Source organism: Pithys albifrons, chromosome 5 (assembly GCF_047495875.1).
Source record: "Pithys albifrons albifrons isolate INPA30051 chromosome 5, PitAlb_v1, whole genome shotgun sequence".
Taxonomy (NCBI): domain Eukaryota; kingdom Metazoa; phylum Chordata; class Aves; order Passeriformes; family Thamnophilidae; genus Pithys; species Pithys albifrons.
This window is the reverse complement of record NC_092462.1, coordinates 8010527-8029561: the sequence shown is the minus strand read 5'-3', so window position 1 is coordinate 8029561 and position 19035 is coordinate 8010527. Positions and strand designations below refer to the sequence as shown.

Sequence of the window (19035 nt, the reverse complement as noted above, 5' to 3'; positions counted from 1 at the left end):
TTCTGCCTAGCAGGCTTATGATCAAGCTTCTCTCTGTAAACAATCCATGAAAAGGAGAGAGCTATCTGGAATAATTTTTGAATTTCTTGCTTTTCAGTTATATTCAATTCATCCTTATTTTTCTATTGTTGTTGATAGCAATTTTCAGTCTATTCCCGGTTTATATTTGCTGTTTGGCCTATGCTTACTTTATCCAGTTTAATAAATATACTGTTTATTTACATAGATTGTATCTACTCTATCTTTCTCCCCTGCATTCTTGATACGTCCTAACATTTTGTTTGACCTTAGCAGATACCAGAGCAATTTTTTGTTTAGGAGAAACCACTGCAGAGCTGCCCATGTTGTTTCAGGACACCTTCCTGAGCTTGAGTAAATCAGAACCCACTAAAAGTTACAAATAGGTCAGGCAGTATGAAATACCACTCATTTTCTAACGAATTCGTATCATTTGCTATCACAGAACCACTCAGGTAGTATTATTAGATCCCTTTGAAATTCCTCAAAGCCTTGCAAAAACCCTCCTTTCTTACTTTTTTCAACAATCTTCACAAAATAATAATCTGATTTTTTCCTATAATAACGAAACATTAGGCAAAAGCGATACTGAAGCATGAAGTTACTGTACATAGGCACATATAATACCAAAACTAAAGGTACTACTTTTCAAGCCTGGATTACGCTGCCTAGTTTTAATTGAGATGTTATTTATTTCCTAGCAATTAATTCTCTTTGTCTATAGTTTTCTTCAAATCTGTCATTTATGCTCTCTTTTGGTTTGGTGGTATGTAGCATTTTAAATTAGAAGTTGGCTCTGGCAGCTCTTCTTTTGACTCCATTTTTGAGGGTTACTCAAAAGTAGATTTCTGCCAAAGAAGAAATATGCAAATGATTAGAAAATATGCCAATGACTATTTTAGCTTTTCAGCAGTATTCTTCAGCCTACCGTGTTTTTCCCTAGTTTTCTATTTATTTCTATTTAGTCAAGGATTTGGAGGAGGGGAGGGATGTTCTTCTATATTTCACATAAAAAAATAGCTCTTTATACTTTTTCAATTTCTCTTAATTTATTATCTTCTGTAGTTTATACTTCTTTTTACTGGATCCATGAATGTTGGATTTCTGTATTCTGTAAGCTTAAGAGATAAATTATTTGGCTTTTTTATTTAGCAGCAGTTGGCTTACATTTCTCCTACTGTTTCTTTTTTGTAGTTAGGAGTAATTCCTGGCATTTGCTATACCCTTTTCTTCACCAATGTGTAAGTTTTAATTTCTGTTCTTTTCTGTGCTTTGTTCTGTCACTTCATTATTGTCCTTTTTTTCCCATTTTTAGGATTTATTTTCTAAAATTTAGGAATAAATTAGGACCTTTCCTCCCACAGATATATTGATTAGGTCTATCACTTCATTATTGTCTTTTTTTTCCATGTTTAGGATTTATTTTCTAAAATTTAGGAATAAATTAGAACCTTTCTTCCCATAGATGTATTGAATGTAATGAAACAATAGCGATGATTTCTAAATGGCCTGACTGGTATCTCTATTAATACATTGATACACTTGGATTTGTGTGTTCAAAATGCTACACTGCTAACTAAGAAACAGTTCAGTTCCTGAGAAAGATGTGAGCAGCGCTATGAGGATTTTAGGGGTCAAGAAACAGCAAGGGAGAGTGATTTGCTTAATGCCCTGCCGTGAGTCATTCTGTGCACTGAGCTCTCCACTGCAACATCTCTGAGGTGCCACAGGAGCAGGCACAAAAATACAGGTGACTACGAGTAGTTTTAAAATTCTTTTATTTCTTTTTTTTTCTTTCTCTTCTTTACTAGGGGAACTATAATGAAGCTCTTGAATATTTCACTCAGGCTTCTGAGGCAGCAAAAACTTTGCACAATGTGCCCTTGGTGGATGAAACAAAGGCTTACTGTGGCATTGCGAAGGCTCATCAGCTGATGGTGGCATTTAACAGCCACGTAGCAGCCGCAGAAGATCCCGTCAGCCTCAAGTACCTGCTGGCATGGAAGGAAAACAGAAGTGACATGTGCGCTGACCCTCTTACAGTCGGTAAGGCATTGGTTATGAAACACATTAGAGCTGGATTGTCCTCAACGGTTAAGTCATTTTTCTTGTAGAGCTTTATTAAATTATTTCCTGGGTTTAATCCTTGTGCTGAATGGAGGGTGGATTTACTCCTTTGTGTGGTTATGGAAAAGGCTGAATTAAACAAGTTAAAATATAATATAGCAGGGAGAAACAGATAATAGTAGTTGCTCTGTATGGGAACTTGATTTTTTTCAGGGCTGTTTGCCAAAACGTCACAGCTACGGGCAAACAGTGATATAGTACTTTAGTCAAATATCATTCTTTTAATCTTTAAAGAAAGTAATAGTAATCCTCATTTGCAGTACATTTTTCAAGTGCATCCAAAAATCACTTCCCTGTAAGAAGTAATTTCTGCTTCACATAGTTCTGAATCTAGAAGAACGTGCTGTTTTATTTTTGTTATCCTTATACTTGACAATGGAGAGGAAGGGGAAAAATATAAACAGCTCTGGTTTGTTTATTGCATTTTGTTGTCTCAGGTGGCATAGAGGAGGACTTTGTGTGGAGTAGACCTCTTTCTTCATGGGTTAAATTTTCTTTGCACTTTTTCCATTGTACTATATATTAATACAAGGCAAACTGAATTATGCATTATCTTCAAGTGTTGATAGTATCAAACTATATTGTACTGGGGAAGCAAAAGGGTTAAGTTTACACTACCTTGACACTTTCTTCTCTGCATTCCTGTGAACAGTGTGAATCTGGAGTGCAGTGGAAATTAATGACAGCTGGGACAAAGTTATAAATAATATGGAGCTTCAGAGTTATGGTGTTTTTCCCTCAGTTATCATACCCCCAAAGACAGACTGCTTTTCTGCTGCTTTTTTCTGTATCTCACCCTTTCAAAGAATTGGCAAATTAAGTATAACTTCAGTTGCGAATTTTGTATATAAAATAAGTGGTAAATGAAGATGTTAGCAATTTAACAGGAGCCAGGATACCAAAGGCAACACTAGAAGCTACTGAGCGTTGTTGAACAAGGACATTTGTTGGCATGCTGAGGAGATAAATTAGACAACACTCTGTTTGATGTTCTAGTGATGGTAACACTTTTTCAAAGGTTTTATATGTATTAGTGATTTTTGTCTCAATAAGTGAATACCTAGCACACTCACAGATGTTGTTGACTGTCAGAGTTATTTGGTTGCATGTTTCCTGTCTAGACCTGGAGTGCAGATGCCAGGAATTCCAACAGAGATGGCCAAAGAAGAATCCAACATCAAGCAATTTTGTATATATGCATTTCATATGAGGATCACTAACTGCAGCTGATACAAATAGGAGGCCAACAAAAATCAACAATTGCAACAGGAAAAAAAAACAGAAACCTTGAAGAAATAGGATGATCTTTATATCCCCTATATGTATGTCAGTTCTTGCACCTAAAGACATTTTCTGTTCAACTTTCATAACATTGCTTTTTGTAGTCAGTTGTGAAACTCACTTATATCCTGAAATGATGTGTGCCCCTTTAAGCTTGAGATTCATGCTCCTCTTTAACAGTACTTCAGGGATGAACAGAGTATGATTAGAAAAGCCCTTTATGTCCTGGCAAGCATGGTACCAGAAACAAGTTTTGCCTGCTGAGATTCAATTCCTTCTGTATTTGTGCCTAGTTTACCCTCTGTTACTTTTGGTATTACAGTTTTCATTTCAGTTCCAGTTCACTCCAGGAACCCTGTGGCTACTGCATATTTAGCAGCACTTCCAGTTCAATATCATTTTTCTCATTAGTGCTCCAAGTTTACTCTCATGATACCCAGATTACATCCAGGAAAACATAGTGTCACACTGTCAGCACAATCTGTAACATTCTTCATGTTTTGTGTGCCAACTCTCTCGTTAGTACTGGCATTACATTTTTAATATCTTTGTCTGGCAAAACATGACCTGGCACCAATTCAAGATTAGGATTCACTGCCTTTGAGTTTCAGGTACAGCCTTTATTCTACCTTCCAGCAGAATGTCTGTGCATCCTATGATGAACTCATCACTTAGGAAATTCCTGCTGTTATAATAGAGCAGTATTTCTAGCTCTTTCAAACAGCTCAGCATTGATAATCTACTAGATTTTTCTCAGTCTTTTTGAGGATAAAACAGATAAAGACAAGAGACAATGGTAGTTCTTAATCCACAGGGGAATTTAATGAAAAGGTGGAGAGTAGTAAGTTTTTATTTCTGACTGTTCTGAATGAAAGATTTTTCTGTGACAAAAAAATAAAGAGTAATTTCTGTATTCTTAGGCAAAAGAAATACTTAAGCTAGTGGAGGAACAATTACATTTAAATTCAAGTACTGCCACATACCTTATGTCTTTCAACCAAGACTTATTTTCTAAATCAATCATTTCATTAAGCAGGCAGGAAGAACCATTAATTACTCAATTTACCTCAACATTTATTAATAAAATAGATGTTTTGACCAGAGTTTTCATGGACAAAGGGGATTGGAATGTCAGAAAACAGTGTTTGTAAATGCAAAGGAGAGTGTGTTGTCTTTGACTCATTCACCTGACTTCACTTACAAGAGAGTTATCTATGCCATTGTGAGATGCCACTGCAACAACAGATATGTTGTTATTGCTCTTTTTATGTTTATTACAATGTATAAAAACATTATAAGCAGAATCAGTGGGCAAAAGGGCTTGTGACTCCACATTAAAGCCTAAAAAGGAACCCACAGCATGACTAACATTGTCTGATGAGAAAACATTTCACAGGCCTTTCAATAAATAATCTCTTGACTTGCTGCCTTCTAGATGAGAGCAGGATAATTAAAGGTGCTGAAGGCAGTAAAATTTTGAATCAAATTTTGCATATTGATTACATGAAATGCTGACCAGAAATTGTTTTCTGTGAGTCTGGCAGCTCCTGGTCCAGGTCGTTGCATCTGGCAGGGCTGTGCCTCAGCAAGAGCCCTTGGATGCTTGAAATCATTTAAACACTTTTAAGAGTAGACTTGAAATGTATTGTTTTCCCTCATACTACAAGGCCTTCAGTTGTTTTCATGAGAACTAATATGTGCTTTTAACTACAATTTAGATTTCCATTCCTTGACTGTGGAGAACTTGGCAAAATTGACACATTTTACCATAGGTTTTCTCTGTGTGTTTAGTTGATTTTGTTTGTTTGTTTGTTTGTTTTTAAAGGCTTTAAATGATGCAAAAATGATTGTTTTAATCATGCCATAAATTGTGAAGACTTATAGTCAATAGAATTATCTTGTACCATCCACTTCAGCATGATTAGGTGAAAGAGAAAAGAGACCAAAAACCCCTATTTTTGTGAAATTTCTATTTCTGCTCTGCAAAATGTTATTTGCACAGCAAGGCTGCCGAACAGCATGAAGTGCTAGAGCCACTTTATTCAGGTACAAATTGTCTAGAGACTAGTGTACCATGGTTAGAAGTCATACATTAAACTAAGGCAGACATTTCAATAGGATCAAGTGGTAAAGAGCCAAGATTTTGTAGAGTTGGAGCCAAAGTTTTGCAAGTTTTACAGGTCATGTCATCGAACAAAGAAAAGGCAAAAGTCCAGCAGTGATGAAGACGCTTCAAGGCCACCCCGAGGGATGAAGTTAGGAGACCACTACCCAAATTTGAAGCCAAAAAGAAAGCTCCGCCCAAGATTCTGCCTAATCATTAATATGGAAATTAGAGGGTGTTAACTATGGACTTAAGACTATAAAACAGCTTATTTTCCATAACCAAGTGAGGCAAGTTTTTGTTCAGTATGAACTGGCTTGCCTCCAACGTTGTCAATAAATATCTTTGCTGCTATTAGAATAAAAAGTCTTCTCTTAGCAGTTATTTTTGTGACATTTTCGCTTATCATAGGACAGTCGCTGGCATTCCACACTTGAGCAGCCCTCAGTGTGATGTAAAATGCATGCAGCACTAAACCTATAGCCTGGCAAATACAATCCAATGAGCTTTTGTTTTTACTCCCAAATATTTAGCCCCTCAATATTCTTTCTCCAGCTTCCTCTCATAGATGTAGGGAATGGTCCATTTCATAGTGTGACTGTGTAAAAAGTTAAATTTTCATCCCACCGATTCCCATTTTGTAAAGCACTGTAAGGTGGTTTAGAGTCCATATAATTTAGAGGTTTTCTGTAAAGATTTGGCTTGCACAAAATTGCTAATTTGTCTAAAAATAGCAATCTTACCAGGTGCATTTTAGATTGAGCTTGTGTGTAACTTTATCATTTGTTAATAAAAGGGTTATCCCTAAAGAATGGGAAATTCAAAGGTGAGATATGAGATCGACGATTACACTAAGCAATTCAGTTAACCTATCTCTACTGTCACTTACCACAGCTGTGTAATTTATGGGCCATTTTGGTAATAGTGTCCAATAGCAGAACAGTTGGCTTCATAATGGGATAAACTTCTTTTTTTACTGTCTCTTCTTTCTGAAGCACACTAGTTCCAGAAAAACTTCTAACATGGCAAATCTTGTCTTTCCTCCTTTAAGAAATTATGCTTGTTACCTTAAATGCCTACTGAATAAAACTGTTATGCCATGGTACTGTACCTGAAACCCTTGACTGTACATTAGCAAATCAAACCCTGTCTTCATGTGCACTTTATATGTCCAGTGCCTGTTCATTGGTGCTAGCAGGTTTTTAATTCTGGGAAAACATAAGATTAAGAAAATGCATTGTTCACTAATCAGAACAGAAAATACCAAGTCTTTGTACCTTACAGACGTATACATCCACTACATAGTTCTTAAATGACATCAGTGGAAAGGTAGAGGCCTGTGTTGGCAGGTTCCTTTCACTGCATATTTCCAACCTAAAGCTCTGTCAGAGATTTTGATGTGTCATGATACTGATGTAGGACTGCAACAATTGGGCATGTGTGTGTGTGCTCCCTCAAAGGCACTGTTTGTGTGTCTGTGATACTGTTTGGATCATTTATTACTCAGTAAGTCCTATTCTGCAGTTAGTGTGTACAGAAGGCAAATACCTGGGCTTGTGTGGTGACTGAAATTAACACACCATCTAAATGTTTGTTTTTGAAATGTTTCTTACCGTCCCTAGAGGTTTTTAAGATGAGATTGGATGTGGCACTGAGTGCCATGATCTAGTAATCACGGTGATGTTGGATCAAGGGTTGGGCGTGGTGATCTCGGAGGTCTCTTCCAACCCAGATGATTCTATGATTCTATGATTCTCTATAGTTTATTAATGAGTTTTGTAGCTAACTTGTCAAGTAAAGATCATTAAATGTATATGCTGTCAGTGACAAAGTAGTTAGATGGAATTTGAACAGTCCTGATTGTTCTTCCCAATCACTGTTGTAAAGATGGGAATGATTTATACCCTTGATTTGGGAAGCAGAGGATGCTCATCCTACTCCCCAGTGACCTTCTGGGCACCCCCTCCCTCTCAGAGGTCTGTGGATCGGCAATGGACTCTGCTTCCAGCTCTGTGTGCTTATGATTTATGTCAATAGTGAGTGATACAAGCAGAGAGTTTATCGAAGTTTTTAGAATATATTGTTAATATATGAAAATAATGAGAAATTGAAAGGATTTTAGAAATACCTTTTCATGTTTTCTCAGAAAATGCAACTGAGCATGAAATAAATGAATTATTTGCTTTTTCACACTGGTAAATATGAACTATGACTTTATATTATGGAAAGTAGGTGTGTGACCAGGTGCAGACTCCAAGACTGTCCCTGTGCCAGAGGTATAAAGGCTCACTTCTTAATAAGCATATTTTGAAAGCAGTTCAAATGCTTCTGTGTCCCCTCCAGAAATTCACAGGATGGCTTCCGTACATTTTTGTGGGGTTTATCAAATAGAATTATTTGCTCACTTCTGGAAAAGTACAGTGGTTAAAAATGCTGAAATATATACATTTAGGAAAATTATTATGAAAAATTAGAGAGCTGATTCTGTAATATTTTTTTCCTTTTTTAAACTTGTGCTGCCTCTTCTTAGTCATATCACCTAGCAGTTGTCACTTCCTAAATTTTATTGTCTCACCTTTAGCTTTCCAAAGTACCAGTCATTTTTTTGTACTGCTGAATCTTTGATATTAATGCTAGGTATTTTAACTAAGTGTTGAAATAGAGCATACTTACTTAGAGATGATGGCATGGAACAGGTGGATTTCTGCAAAATCAGCTTATGTAGTTCATAATGTCTTTTGTTATTTATTCTTATTTGGGATTTTTTTTTACGTATATGATTGTCTGCTTAGTAATACACTATGATATTTTTAGAAAGTGAGAGTGATTGTTGCTTGAACTACAGAAAGAATTAAGTGTACAGAAAAGAACTGTCAGTGACAGGGAAGTTATTCAGCACTTTGTGATCAGTGACCGGATGCACCAGATTCTCAATGACGAGTCTGAGAACACACTATATATGTCTGTGTCAGTTTTTCTGGTTCGGTAAATTCCTTTATTTACTGTTGATGGCTGAAGTTTGTCTGAAATAAAGGTGAGAGGGAAGTGCTGATACTCTGTGTTCTTCTGCTTTGTATAAATGCAATATCCAGAGGGGTTTACTGTGATTATTTTTTTTAAATACTGACATAAATAGTTGGGGTGTGTTAGACAGAATTAGATATAGGTCAGGTTGGATTGGCAATACCATACTTGAGAGGAGGGTTTGTAGAACATTTTCATGTTTAACCATGGAATAATGTGTTAGAAGTTTTTTCATGGTCTTTGCCAAGAGTTGGAAGTTCTTTTATGTCTACGTGGTATTATAGGTTCATAAAAAATCACTATCATCCTGACTATAGGATTCTGAGTGTTCTTGTCATCTGTAGTTACATAAAAACATTTTAACCAGAGGAGAATTTGGATCTCATATAGGTTTTGTCCCTTCTGATACCTTCTATGGAAACATCTAAATCTCACCATACATTTCCTTTAGACAAATCCTGTGCTAAACATTGTTGGCATCCAGCTGTGTTTGCTCAGAGAAGCTTTCTAGATCAGCAGAAAATGGTTCCCTAAATAAGGTGAATTGTTCTTTCTTGTGGAAAAAAATAGTTGGAAGTGATGTTCAAGTTGCAGTATATTGTCAGCCCCTTTAGTGTAGCTTTATGCACTGAACTAGTGTAGTTTTGTGCACTGCACTGTCAGTACTTCTACATAAGTGAAGTTCCTTACTGGCTTAAAAAGCAAAAATTCACAGAGCAGAATCTCAGTCCTGCTCTGATTTTATAAGACCCTTGAACAGCTCTAAAGAGATTGAAGCTCTTGCTCAACCTCATTTGGTCACTTCTAGAGAAATCCTTGATTTGAGGCACCTCAAGTTTTAAGTTTCTCTGCAGTTCAGAGCTAATGAAAGCATTGACAAAGAGAAGTCATAAAGCAGGACCTGTTCTCTGGCAGATCCCTGGTGGTTGGTGGGGGAAGGTAAGAACAGCCAGTTGGCAAACTTTGCAAGTGGTTCTAGTGCCTCTCCACACGTGCCCATCATAGGCTACCTTCCTTTGCTGCATACACAAGCACAGATGTGTCTAGTGATTTTATACTCAAAAAGGAAAATGGATCCTCATAATGAACCTAAGATCAGAGTTTTGTGGTTTTGTTTAATATTGAGATGGTTGTTGTCATTCAGGCTTTATAAAGAACCTCTTATTGGTGTTGTGTGCAAACATGCCAACCAATATATATAGGCCTTAGGCCAACATGAACCAGTTCTCTGGTGCAAACTCTTCCTTGCCCAAAGCTCCCCAACAGTCTTTGGACCTACGAAATCAAAGCCAATACAAAGAAACTGTATTCAGTGCATGTATTCTGTAACAGAACCCTTAGGTCATCTCAGGAGTTGCAGCCAGTGTATCAAACACCCTCCTTCTCCTTGGTCTCTCAAGCCAGCTTTCTTTTCTGCATCTTTGAGAAGGTTTTCTGAAATGTGTTCCCCTGCCTGGATATATCCTTTTATGTTCCTCTTATGTTTAAGTAACAAATTGCTGTTTTTATTAAGACTCTGTGATCTGAAGACAGTCAAGATTTACGTGATTTACATTTAGAAATAAGCCAATCTATATTAAAAAGTGAAGTGTCATACTTTTGCAGTTTCATGTATTTATGAAACTGTATTTCTTTTGCCCAAAAATCCACCTCTCTTGTTATTCTTTTCTGTAATCATTGGAGATATTTTGTGGGTTTTTGAACTGTATCTGAAACCTTTATTATATTTTTGTTTCTCTTCATTCCTCTCTATTCTCTTGTGTTTTTTTCAGCTGTTCTTCACTTTCATATTGCAGATTATTCTCTCTTCTTTGGCCTCACACCTTCATTCCAAATCCCAGTTTTATGCATGTTTATACTAGTGCTTAAGGACTATGTCAGTTCCCTCTGTGCCATCTCAACTTATACCTTCTTAGGTATATCTTTTGTGATTGCAGTAAAATCCATAGGAGGGTTTTGGCAGGGTTTTTTCAGTTTTTTATACTGTTTTCACACTGTTCTTCATGCTTTGTTTTTATTGTGTTTAGATCAAGAATGCAGTGAAAAGAATCACACTTCTTATTGAGTATCTTGGTGAGTTGGTTAATAGAAAATTCTGAAGTGTCAAAATAGCCTTTAAATAGATCTTAATCACCTGTGTGAATGGATTGATTAAGTTTAAGTGTACAACTGGATGATTAATTAGCTGGAAGATCCAAATGCATGCTTAAGTAGATGACCATGCCTCCAGGCTCATCCACTTGTTTCTACTCACTCAGTTAAACATTCAATATTATCTATAATATGGAATATTCCCATTTAAGGGTTCATGTAAATCTTGCCACAGAGCCAAGTAATTATACAGTATTTTCCACAGTGTGTCATACAAGTACATAATTTTGAACATGTAGCTACTATCCTACAACACTGACATTAATAAGAGATTAATTGATGGGGGAAATTGTTCTTAATCAAAAGGTTTTTTTCTTACATTTCCATTTGCTATAGTGGTTTAATAGAGTTCCTTTTCCTTGAAATTCTGGCATAATATTTTTAATTTTCAAGGTTTAGCTGCTACAGATAGTAAGTCAAACACAATGTAGCTGCTGTCAGCTCCTGCAGCAGTTTTTGTAATGGGAACTGCAAGTGCCCAACACCTCTCCTAAGCAAACCTTATGTTTATGCATATGCTGATGACTGTGCCTGTGAAAGCCAATACTTTACCTTTGTCTTTTTCGTGAAAGTGTATTTCTTACTGCCTGATATTTATAGATCACATGAACGCAGACCTTGAGCTGTCTGATTGTGTCTGCACATCTCAGCTTGGCATTTGTTAGTACTGTGCATTTAACTCACTGCTGATATAAAATTGAAGCTGAAAAATGAAAGGTGAGTATGCTGTATGGTAGTCTTGCTCAGGCACCCAAGGAATTTGAGGAATAAGAACTTCAGACCATGCCTGAGTAGCCAGTGTCAAGGGAAAACAGAGTTTTACAGTTGGTGGGAACCAGGAGGGGAGAGGGAGCTGCACTGACCTCTCCTGAGTGCAGCACTTGCAGCCCTCTGTTTACCTGACACTTCGCTCTCCTGGGAAAAAGCGTCACTTTAGGGTGCTGTGGAGCCCAGTCTTTGACTCCAGAATCTTTCAATCTGCCAAACAGGATCTTGAAATGTGTAATTCCCCAAGAGTGACCTTGTCCTCACCGGTACCTTTAGCTCCGTTCTGAGCATAATGTTGAAACAAATTGTATTTTATTTTGTTGATATTCATACAAGTATGCACATTTGTGCTGCAGTACTAAGAGAATTGAGATGAAACATTGACCATTTCAAGCATTAAGAAAATCAATCAATATATTGAAGGATAACTGGATTTCTGTTCTTGTCTTCTCTAATAGATCTTGAAAAGGCCCACTGTTCATACAGGGGAAAGCAATACTTCAGTTTGCTGTATTAAAACTGTTAGTAATGACTGCAACAAGTTAGCTGTGATTACAAGAAAAAGATAGCTCATGCTAATGACATGGAATTTGATTTAGATAAATTTAATTTTGTTGCACTAAAGTAAACAAACTTTCGTGAAGAGAAAGGACTTCACCAACAAGCTTATGAAGTTTATAGTGAAGACATTTTATTTCACACAGCACATGGTTTATACAGGGTTAGAGGTACATCTTATTGGCTAAAAGGGTCTCACCCCAACACCCTAGAACTTCTAATTGGTTAAAAGCCTATCTCTCACAAGTCCCGTGTTTGTATTATCTCATCCTGATGTTTTGAGGTCCATGTCCAGAGATCAGGAAGGCAGTTGAGACGTTCTCATGAAAACACTTGCAAGGAGTGACCGTCGCCTACCGGACAAACAGCAGGTGTGTGTCCTTGCAGGCTGAAGTATCAGCATGATTCTCACGGAGCTGAAGCAGTTTGGATTGCTCAGAAATTCACTTTTTGCAAGCAATCTCACAACATTGCACTTCAAGATAAAATATTTCTTTCTCTCACGTGTTTTGATAAGTTTTTCTTTATTTTATTGCAATTGCATTAGCAATTTGAAAGGTGGAGTATATGTGCATATATTTGTGTATTCACAGAGAGAAACTGTATGGCAAAGAGAGGAGAATGTTGCATACGTGTTAAAAAATGTGAACCAAATACTGCTTTTTGTTATGCCTGTAAAATCTTACTGATTTTAGGGGGGTGGCGCAAGTGTAACTATAAGCAGAATTTATCCCTTTGAGGTGCATTATCAAAAACTTCAAGGGAAGCAAAGGTTCCAATAACGGGGGGAATTGCTAGGTATGATATTTATGCTGGAGAACACAACCTGGGTAAGAGGGATGTTCCAGCTGAGGGTAGTCTAGAAACTAGATTTTAGTATATCATATTTTATATTTTTAAAGAGTAGTGTTTGAGCATTTGTGCTGGGAAGCACTGGAAATATATTGCTCACTAATCATATTTGTAGTATATTTAAGGAATGATCATGCAACTAAAATGTGGAAGATACAGGAAGAGTCCTAATACGTCCATAGGAAAATACGGGGTTAAAGTGGGCTATATTTTAAGTAGTGTTCAGTTGCCTTGCTGTGTGGGGAGAGACTGAGCAGTCCTGGCTAATGACTTGTAGGTACTGAATCCTCAGGTCTCTCAGGTGGTTTCACTCGACCAGTTTCAGCAGAATGATGAAAAGGTTGAGATAAAATAAACTGACAGTTGCTACTCATCGCAGGCAGCAAGCTGTACCCTGGCAGATGAGACCCTGGGAGCCCTCTTTTTTAAACAAAGGCTTTCACTGCAGTGAGCAATGAACTCCACACAAAAAAGGAAAAGGAGAGAGAGATTGGCAGCTGGTGACCGACAGGAGGAGGGAAGGGAGGGAAACTGAGAAACACAGCAATTGTTGGCTAATTAGAAGCCATTCCCACCTACTTAATACCAACCCATTAAGCAAGAAACACTTTTCATCTTACTCTCGCTGCTACACATGACATTATACTCCAATCAATACCCTCCCACTGGCTGCCCCACTGCCCACAAATGAATACATTGCAGTTCAAGAATGCAGTAATTGAGTTGGGGCAGTGAAACTGCAGCTCACAGTCGAGATCTTTTTCTGAAGATACGAATGTAGTGTTGGTGATGCTTGGATAAAGAAATCAAATCCCTATATTGACAGCTGTCAACAATTGGCAAATGGATGAAGTCAGCAATGAATCAATTTTACCTTTGTATTGAAGTGACAAAAACTATTTTCAGAGGGGTTGTTTTTTTCCCATTTGAATAAGAGATCTAGAGGGTTTGCTTCCAGGTGTTTAGAATTTTCAGGGTGTTTTCTGCTCTGAACTTCAGTTATATCTACAAAAGATATATTTATATATATAAATATCATTGTGTACTTGCAACAAGGCATCTCATCATATTTACAGCTGCTTGATTTTTTAAAAAAATTTTTAGGCTACATTTCCTCGGGCTATTTTTTAATTTCATTCAGATCTTCCTAAGATTTTTATATCCATTGTGCAAAAGGATCTTACATTTCAACAATTAGAATCTTGCATTTAACTTCTATGTTTAGATTCTTGCAACATTTTTTTTTCAAATTAAATCCCTTGTTCCCTGAGCCATCTGGAGTTGGTAATACTATGCACAATCTGCAGCATAAAGTAATACTGTGCAGACTGCAGTACAATTCTTTCTTCATGCCAGTTTTGTCACTACTGAATCAAAACAGCAGGACACTGTTACTCTGCCTCCTTGGACAGATTGAAGAAGATATCAGTGTAGGTCTTTTGGAAGTACTGGAAGGATGTTCCTGTGCAAGACATGACATTTCTCCCTCCCCTTCAATTCCAAAGTGAATAGAGAATCAATTCAGGAACTAAGATTCCGTACAGTGCAAGTTCGAAGGCATCTTTTGGATGCAGATCAATTGCATACTGTGACATCTGATATTTGAAGGAAGAGACAATCATCACATGTGCTGTTCATTGTCATAACAATATTGTGGCATTTTCAGCATGGCATTTCTTCAGATGCTGTTTGTTCAAGCACTTCTTGTCTGCATAACTGTATAATGTGCTGTTAGCTTGCCCTGGCTGAGCCTTGAAGCCTTGAGTTGGACTTTATGTGTGTGCCATGACTTAACCTACTGCTTGGATCTCTAACCATTAAACAGCTTGTCTCTGTACCAGTACGAACAGTTAAAGCTGAGTGTAGTCAATGAGGATGACATAGCAAATGTTTTGCACCTTTTGATATTGTAAACTAAATAACAACAGACTGCTACTTTGTTGCCTCTTTCCAGTTGTTCAGTAATATTTTAAGCTTATTGGTTTAATTGTAGTTAATTTTAATTCAATTAATTTATTTCCCCGTGGTATAAATCAGCTTTCAATTGCCTCCTTTGACTACACTCCCTGAGTTTCTTTTGATACGTGTTAATGGCACTCTTAGAAAAGGATTTGTCCTCAATACAGTCTGTGAAGAGGAAAGAATTGCCTTTTGATGGACAGAGCTGGAATCTTCATCACTTGTGAGGATGCAGGTATTCCAGACATAGGAATTGAATATGATAAGGCATGGAGACAGAGGTTTCATTTACTTGGAGATACCTGCCTAGGACAAGCAGTGCTACATTTAGTTTCCACATAGGTACAATCTGCTTTTTAAAATAATCTGGTTCCAATGTTTATCTCTGTAAACTATGAGACTTCGATTCATTTAAACACGGAAATTTATAAGTTCAGTGTTACTTTGACTAGGTGCCAGTTAGAAGGATCAGAGGCAGGCTAGGGAAAATGTGGAGAGCAGTTGGCAGTCTTTGTGTTTCTCAGTGCCAAAGCCTATGGGGTTAATTTGAAGATACCCAAATCACCTTGGCAGCATCATCTCTAGTCTTTTCCAGAACTGTGGAATTTAATGAGCTAGGACAATAAGCATAGGATCATAGGAAAATAGTGATGGAAGAGACCTTAAAAAGTCACCTTCTCCAGCCTCTATGTAGGAGCAACTGTAATAATGTAATTTCTTAGAGAAGTTTGTCTTGTCTGTCTTTAAAACAATCTGGCAATTGATTTTCCATAGCATCCATGAGCAGTCTGTTCTAAATGGTAAATTTATGCAGGAAAAGGAAAAAAATAGAAAACTTTTCCTTTGTCTGAGGTTGTGTGTAATTCAAACTGTGTTTATCCAAAGGAAGCTTTATATTAATTCCTTCCATCTTTGCAGGAAACTTGGAGAAAGGAGTTATTTGATGCATACCAGTGTATAGAAGAAAATTTTATAGCAATTTCTGAAGGTTTAAAGTTATAAGGATTACTTAAGCGAAGTATTAATTATATATGATGGCACGTAGTTCTTTCTTATGAGCATGACTGGTGGAAGGAGGTAGAAAGTGGATGCAAGGATCCTGTTCCCCTTTTATTAATCTGGAAAGTATACTGTCCACTAGGACTAGTCCATATCACTCAGCTGAGCACAATAGATTGGTATCCACTCCAAAAGGCCAGGAAGAACAAGGGCTTCACCAGCAAGAAATACACCAATGCAGAGGGAAGGCTTGCTGCTGATTGCTAAATGGTCTCTCTAAGTGCTCTGAAGCTTTGTTATTCAAAGTCCTTTACATAATTCAAGATTCTTCTTTTTACATAAGTTTCTGAAGTGGGAAAGCAGCTAGGTTTCTGAATTCATTTGAGTGAGTTAATCCACTCACACTTCAGCTCTTACTAGAGATGCAACTGAACTTGAATGAAATGTTTTAGATCCTTATTTATGGTTGAGGATGTTTTTTCTAGAAACCCAGATAGGAGATCTGAACAGTCTCCTTTAACCATTCTGGACTATGTGTTTTGATACTTCAAAAACCAGACTGATTTTTCTCCAGGTTCAGGGTTCAGTATTTGAATCCATATCCTTAAAAAATAAAATTATGATGCTGCTATGTGTCTTCACTACTCTGGATTCTCATAAAGCTGTATCAAGTCCTGCCTTGCCAGTCTTCTGTAAAGAGAAATCAAAATATTTACAAGCCAAATGGTTTGTCTTTTGAGGTCTCATCAAATGCTTTTATTGCATTTTCATCAATTCTTTTTTTCCCTTCTAAGGCAACTTAATTAAAGGGTTTTTTCTCGTCTTAGAGCCTCTTCTAAAACCATCTGCCATAGTTTCCTTGCTCCAGTTTCTCAACTCAAATTCTTTTGTAAATGTATTCCTGCTTCTGTCCTAACTAAGATTTAGCAATATCTGCCTTTGTTAGTATAAACTTCCTACAGAGAAGGTTCTACCTAAGTTCAGATCTGGCAAGGCTGTTGTTTGCCTAGGACTCACTCATGGAAAAGAAAATCTGAGGCTATATTTGTCTTCTGCAGAAGTTATAACTAAGGGAAGAGAGTACAAAAAGCATCAATCTTCAAGTAGATCAAATGATCAATAAAACCCACTCAGACTGCATCCAGCAAACATTCTGCTCAAGGAGACACCGCTTCAGAAAAATGGCTTTATCATAGTCGAGCAGAAAGTGTATCCTGTGGAAGCAGTTATGGCCAGGCAGCAAGCTCATCCTCCATACATTCTTTCACTCCATGTGAAATAGAGGTGTGTTTGATTTCCTTCTGCCAATTTCAGTTGTCTCACTGTGCTGCGAGTGCTCCAGATTGATGGAGCCTCTCTGGAGAAAAGGGATGTTTCTTGCCCCACTTACACGTGCACCCTGCACTGCAGAGGCACAGACTGCTTTGAGGTTTGTATTGTGTTTGGGGATGTGTGTTCTTAACAGAAAGAAAGAAGAAAATTGTCATAAATATGTTGGCCATTATTGATTTCCATAAACTTGAGCTTTGTGTTCAAGTTCTTGTAACCATTGAGTCTCCATAACCATAGAATGCCTCTCTATCTATAAACATTTCCAAGTATTAACCTAAGGATGCATATGTGGGACCTGCTCATGTCTGACATAAACAGTCACTTTTAATTAGCAGGAAAATGTTTTTCTTCCTGACCTCGTAATTTCTGTGTACACAGAACTTTGTGGTCTCGATATTAAGGAGGCTGCTGCATTTTATTTAGGCTAGTTTGAGGTTTCCTATGTGCCTGAGAGTCTCGGTCTCCATGGATAAAGGAGGGCTTAAGAGCTTCTGAAGTAATCATTACTTAGAAGACTGAAGGATTGTGCTCTTACAGCTTTCTGGAAACAGATGAAAAAAAGTTTTTCTCCATCAATGTGATTTTAATTGTGATTCTGAGGTGTCTGCAGTTGATGTGTTTGGTTGCTGCAAGAGTCAGCTGAAAGTTTTGGTTTTTATTTAATATTTTAAATTATAGTTTTGATTTTAAAAAGGATTATTCATACATGCACTATCCAATAAATAATTTTTTCTTAATTAATCCTAACTCTGCATAAATATTTCTTTATTCCAAAGCTGTCTCCATTGGCTGATTTTAGTGCAGTTCTCTACACTGCACTTTCTGACTGCAAGAAATACATATATATGTATATGTGTGTGTGTCTGTGTGTGTGTGTGTGTCTGTGTGTGTCTGTGTGTGTGTCTTTGTGTGTGTGTGTGTGTGTGTGTCTGTGTGTGTGTCTCTGTGTGTGTGTGTGTGTCTGTGTGTCTGTGTGTGTCTGTGTGTGTGTCTCTGTGTGTGTGTGTGTGTGTGTCTGTGTGTGTGTCTCTGTGTGTGTGTGTGTGTGTGTCTGTGTGTGTGTCTCTGTGTGTGTGTGTGTGTGTGTGTCTGTGTGTGTCTGTGTGTGTGTGTGTGTGTGTGTGTGTCTGTGTGTGTGTCTCTCTGTGTGTGTGTGTGTGTGTCTGTGTGTGTGTCTCTGTGTGTGTGTCTCTGTGTGTGTGTGTGTGTGTGTGTGTGTGTGTCTGTGTGTGTCTGTGTGTGTGTCTCTGTGTGTGTGTCTGTGTGTGTCTGTGTGTGTGTCTCTGTGTGTGTGTGTGTGTGTCTGTGTGTGTCTGTGTGTGTCTGTGTGTGTGTCTCTGTGTGTGTGTGTGTGTGTGTCTGTGTGTGTGTCTCTGTGTGTGTGTGTGTGTGTGTCTGTGTGTGTGTCTCTGTGTGTGTGTCTCTGTGTGTGTGTGTGTGTGTGTCTGTGTCTGTGTGTGTCTGTGTGTGTGTCTCTGTGTGTGTGTCTGTGTGTGTCTGTGTGTGTGTCTCTGTGTGTGTGTCTGTGTGTGTCTGTGTGTGTGTCTCTGTGTGTGTGTGTGTGTGTCTGTGTGTGTGTCTCTGTGTGTGTGTGTGTGTGTGTCTGTGTGTGTGTCTCTGTGTGTGTGTCTCTGTGTGTGTGTGTGTGTGTGTCTGTGTGTGTGTCTCTGTGTGTGTGTCTCTGTGTGTGTGTGTGTGTGTGTGTGTGTGTGTTTGGCAATTGCCTGTATACTCTTCCCAGTTTTCATACCTACCTGAGACCCACGAGGTTCTTTCCTGTTTGCTTTGCTACAAACAAATTTATTTCTCTCATTTGAGATTTAGGTAGCTTTTCTTAAGCTAAAAGAAAGATTACCTGATTG

The 19035-nt window shown here is 37.7% G+C and overlaps 1 protein-coding gene across 1 annotated transcript in view; it reads left to right on the top strand.

The window, feature by feature from the left end:
* TTC29 (tetratricopeptide repeat domain 29) overlaps positions 1-19035 on the top strand; it is a 306940-nt gene that overhangs the window by 250664 nt on the left and 37241 nt on the right. Inside the window, exon 14 of the mRNA XM_071555080.1 lies at positions 1830-2064. Within this exon, the coding sequence (XP_071411181.1) occupies positions 1830-2064 (235 nt within the window). The remainder of the gene's footprint in view (positions 1-1829; positions 2065-19035) is intronic.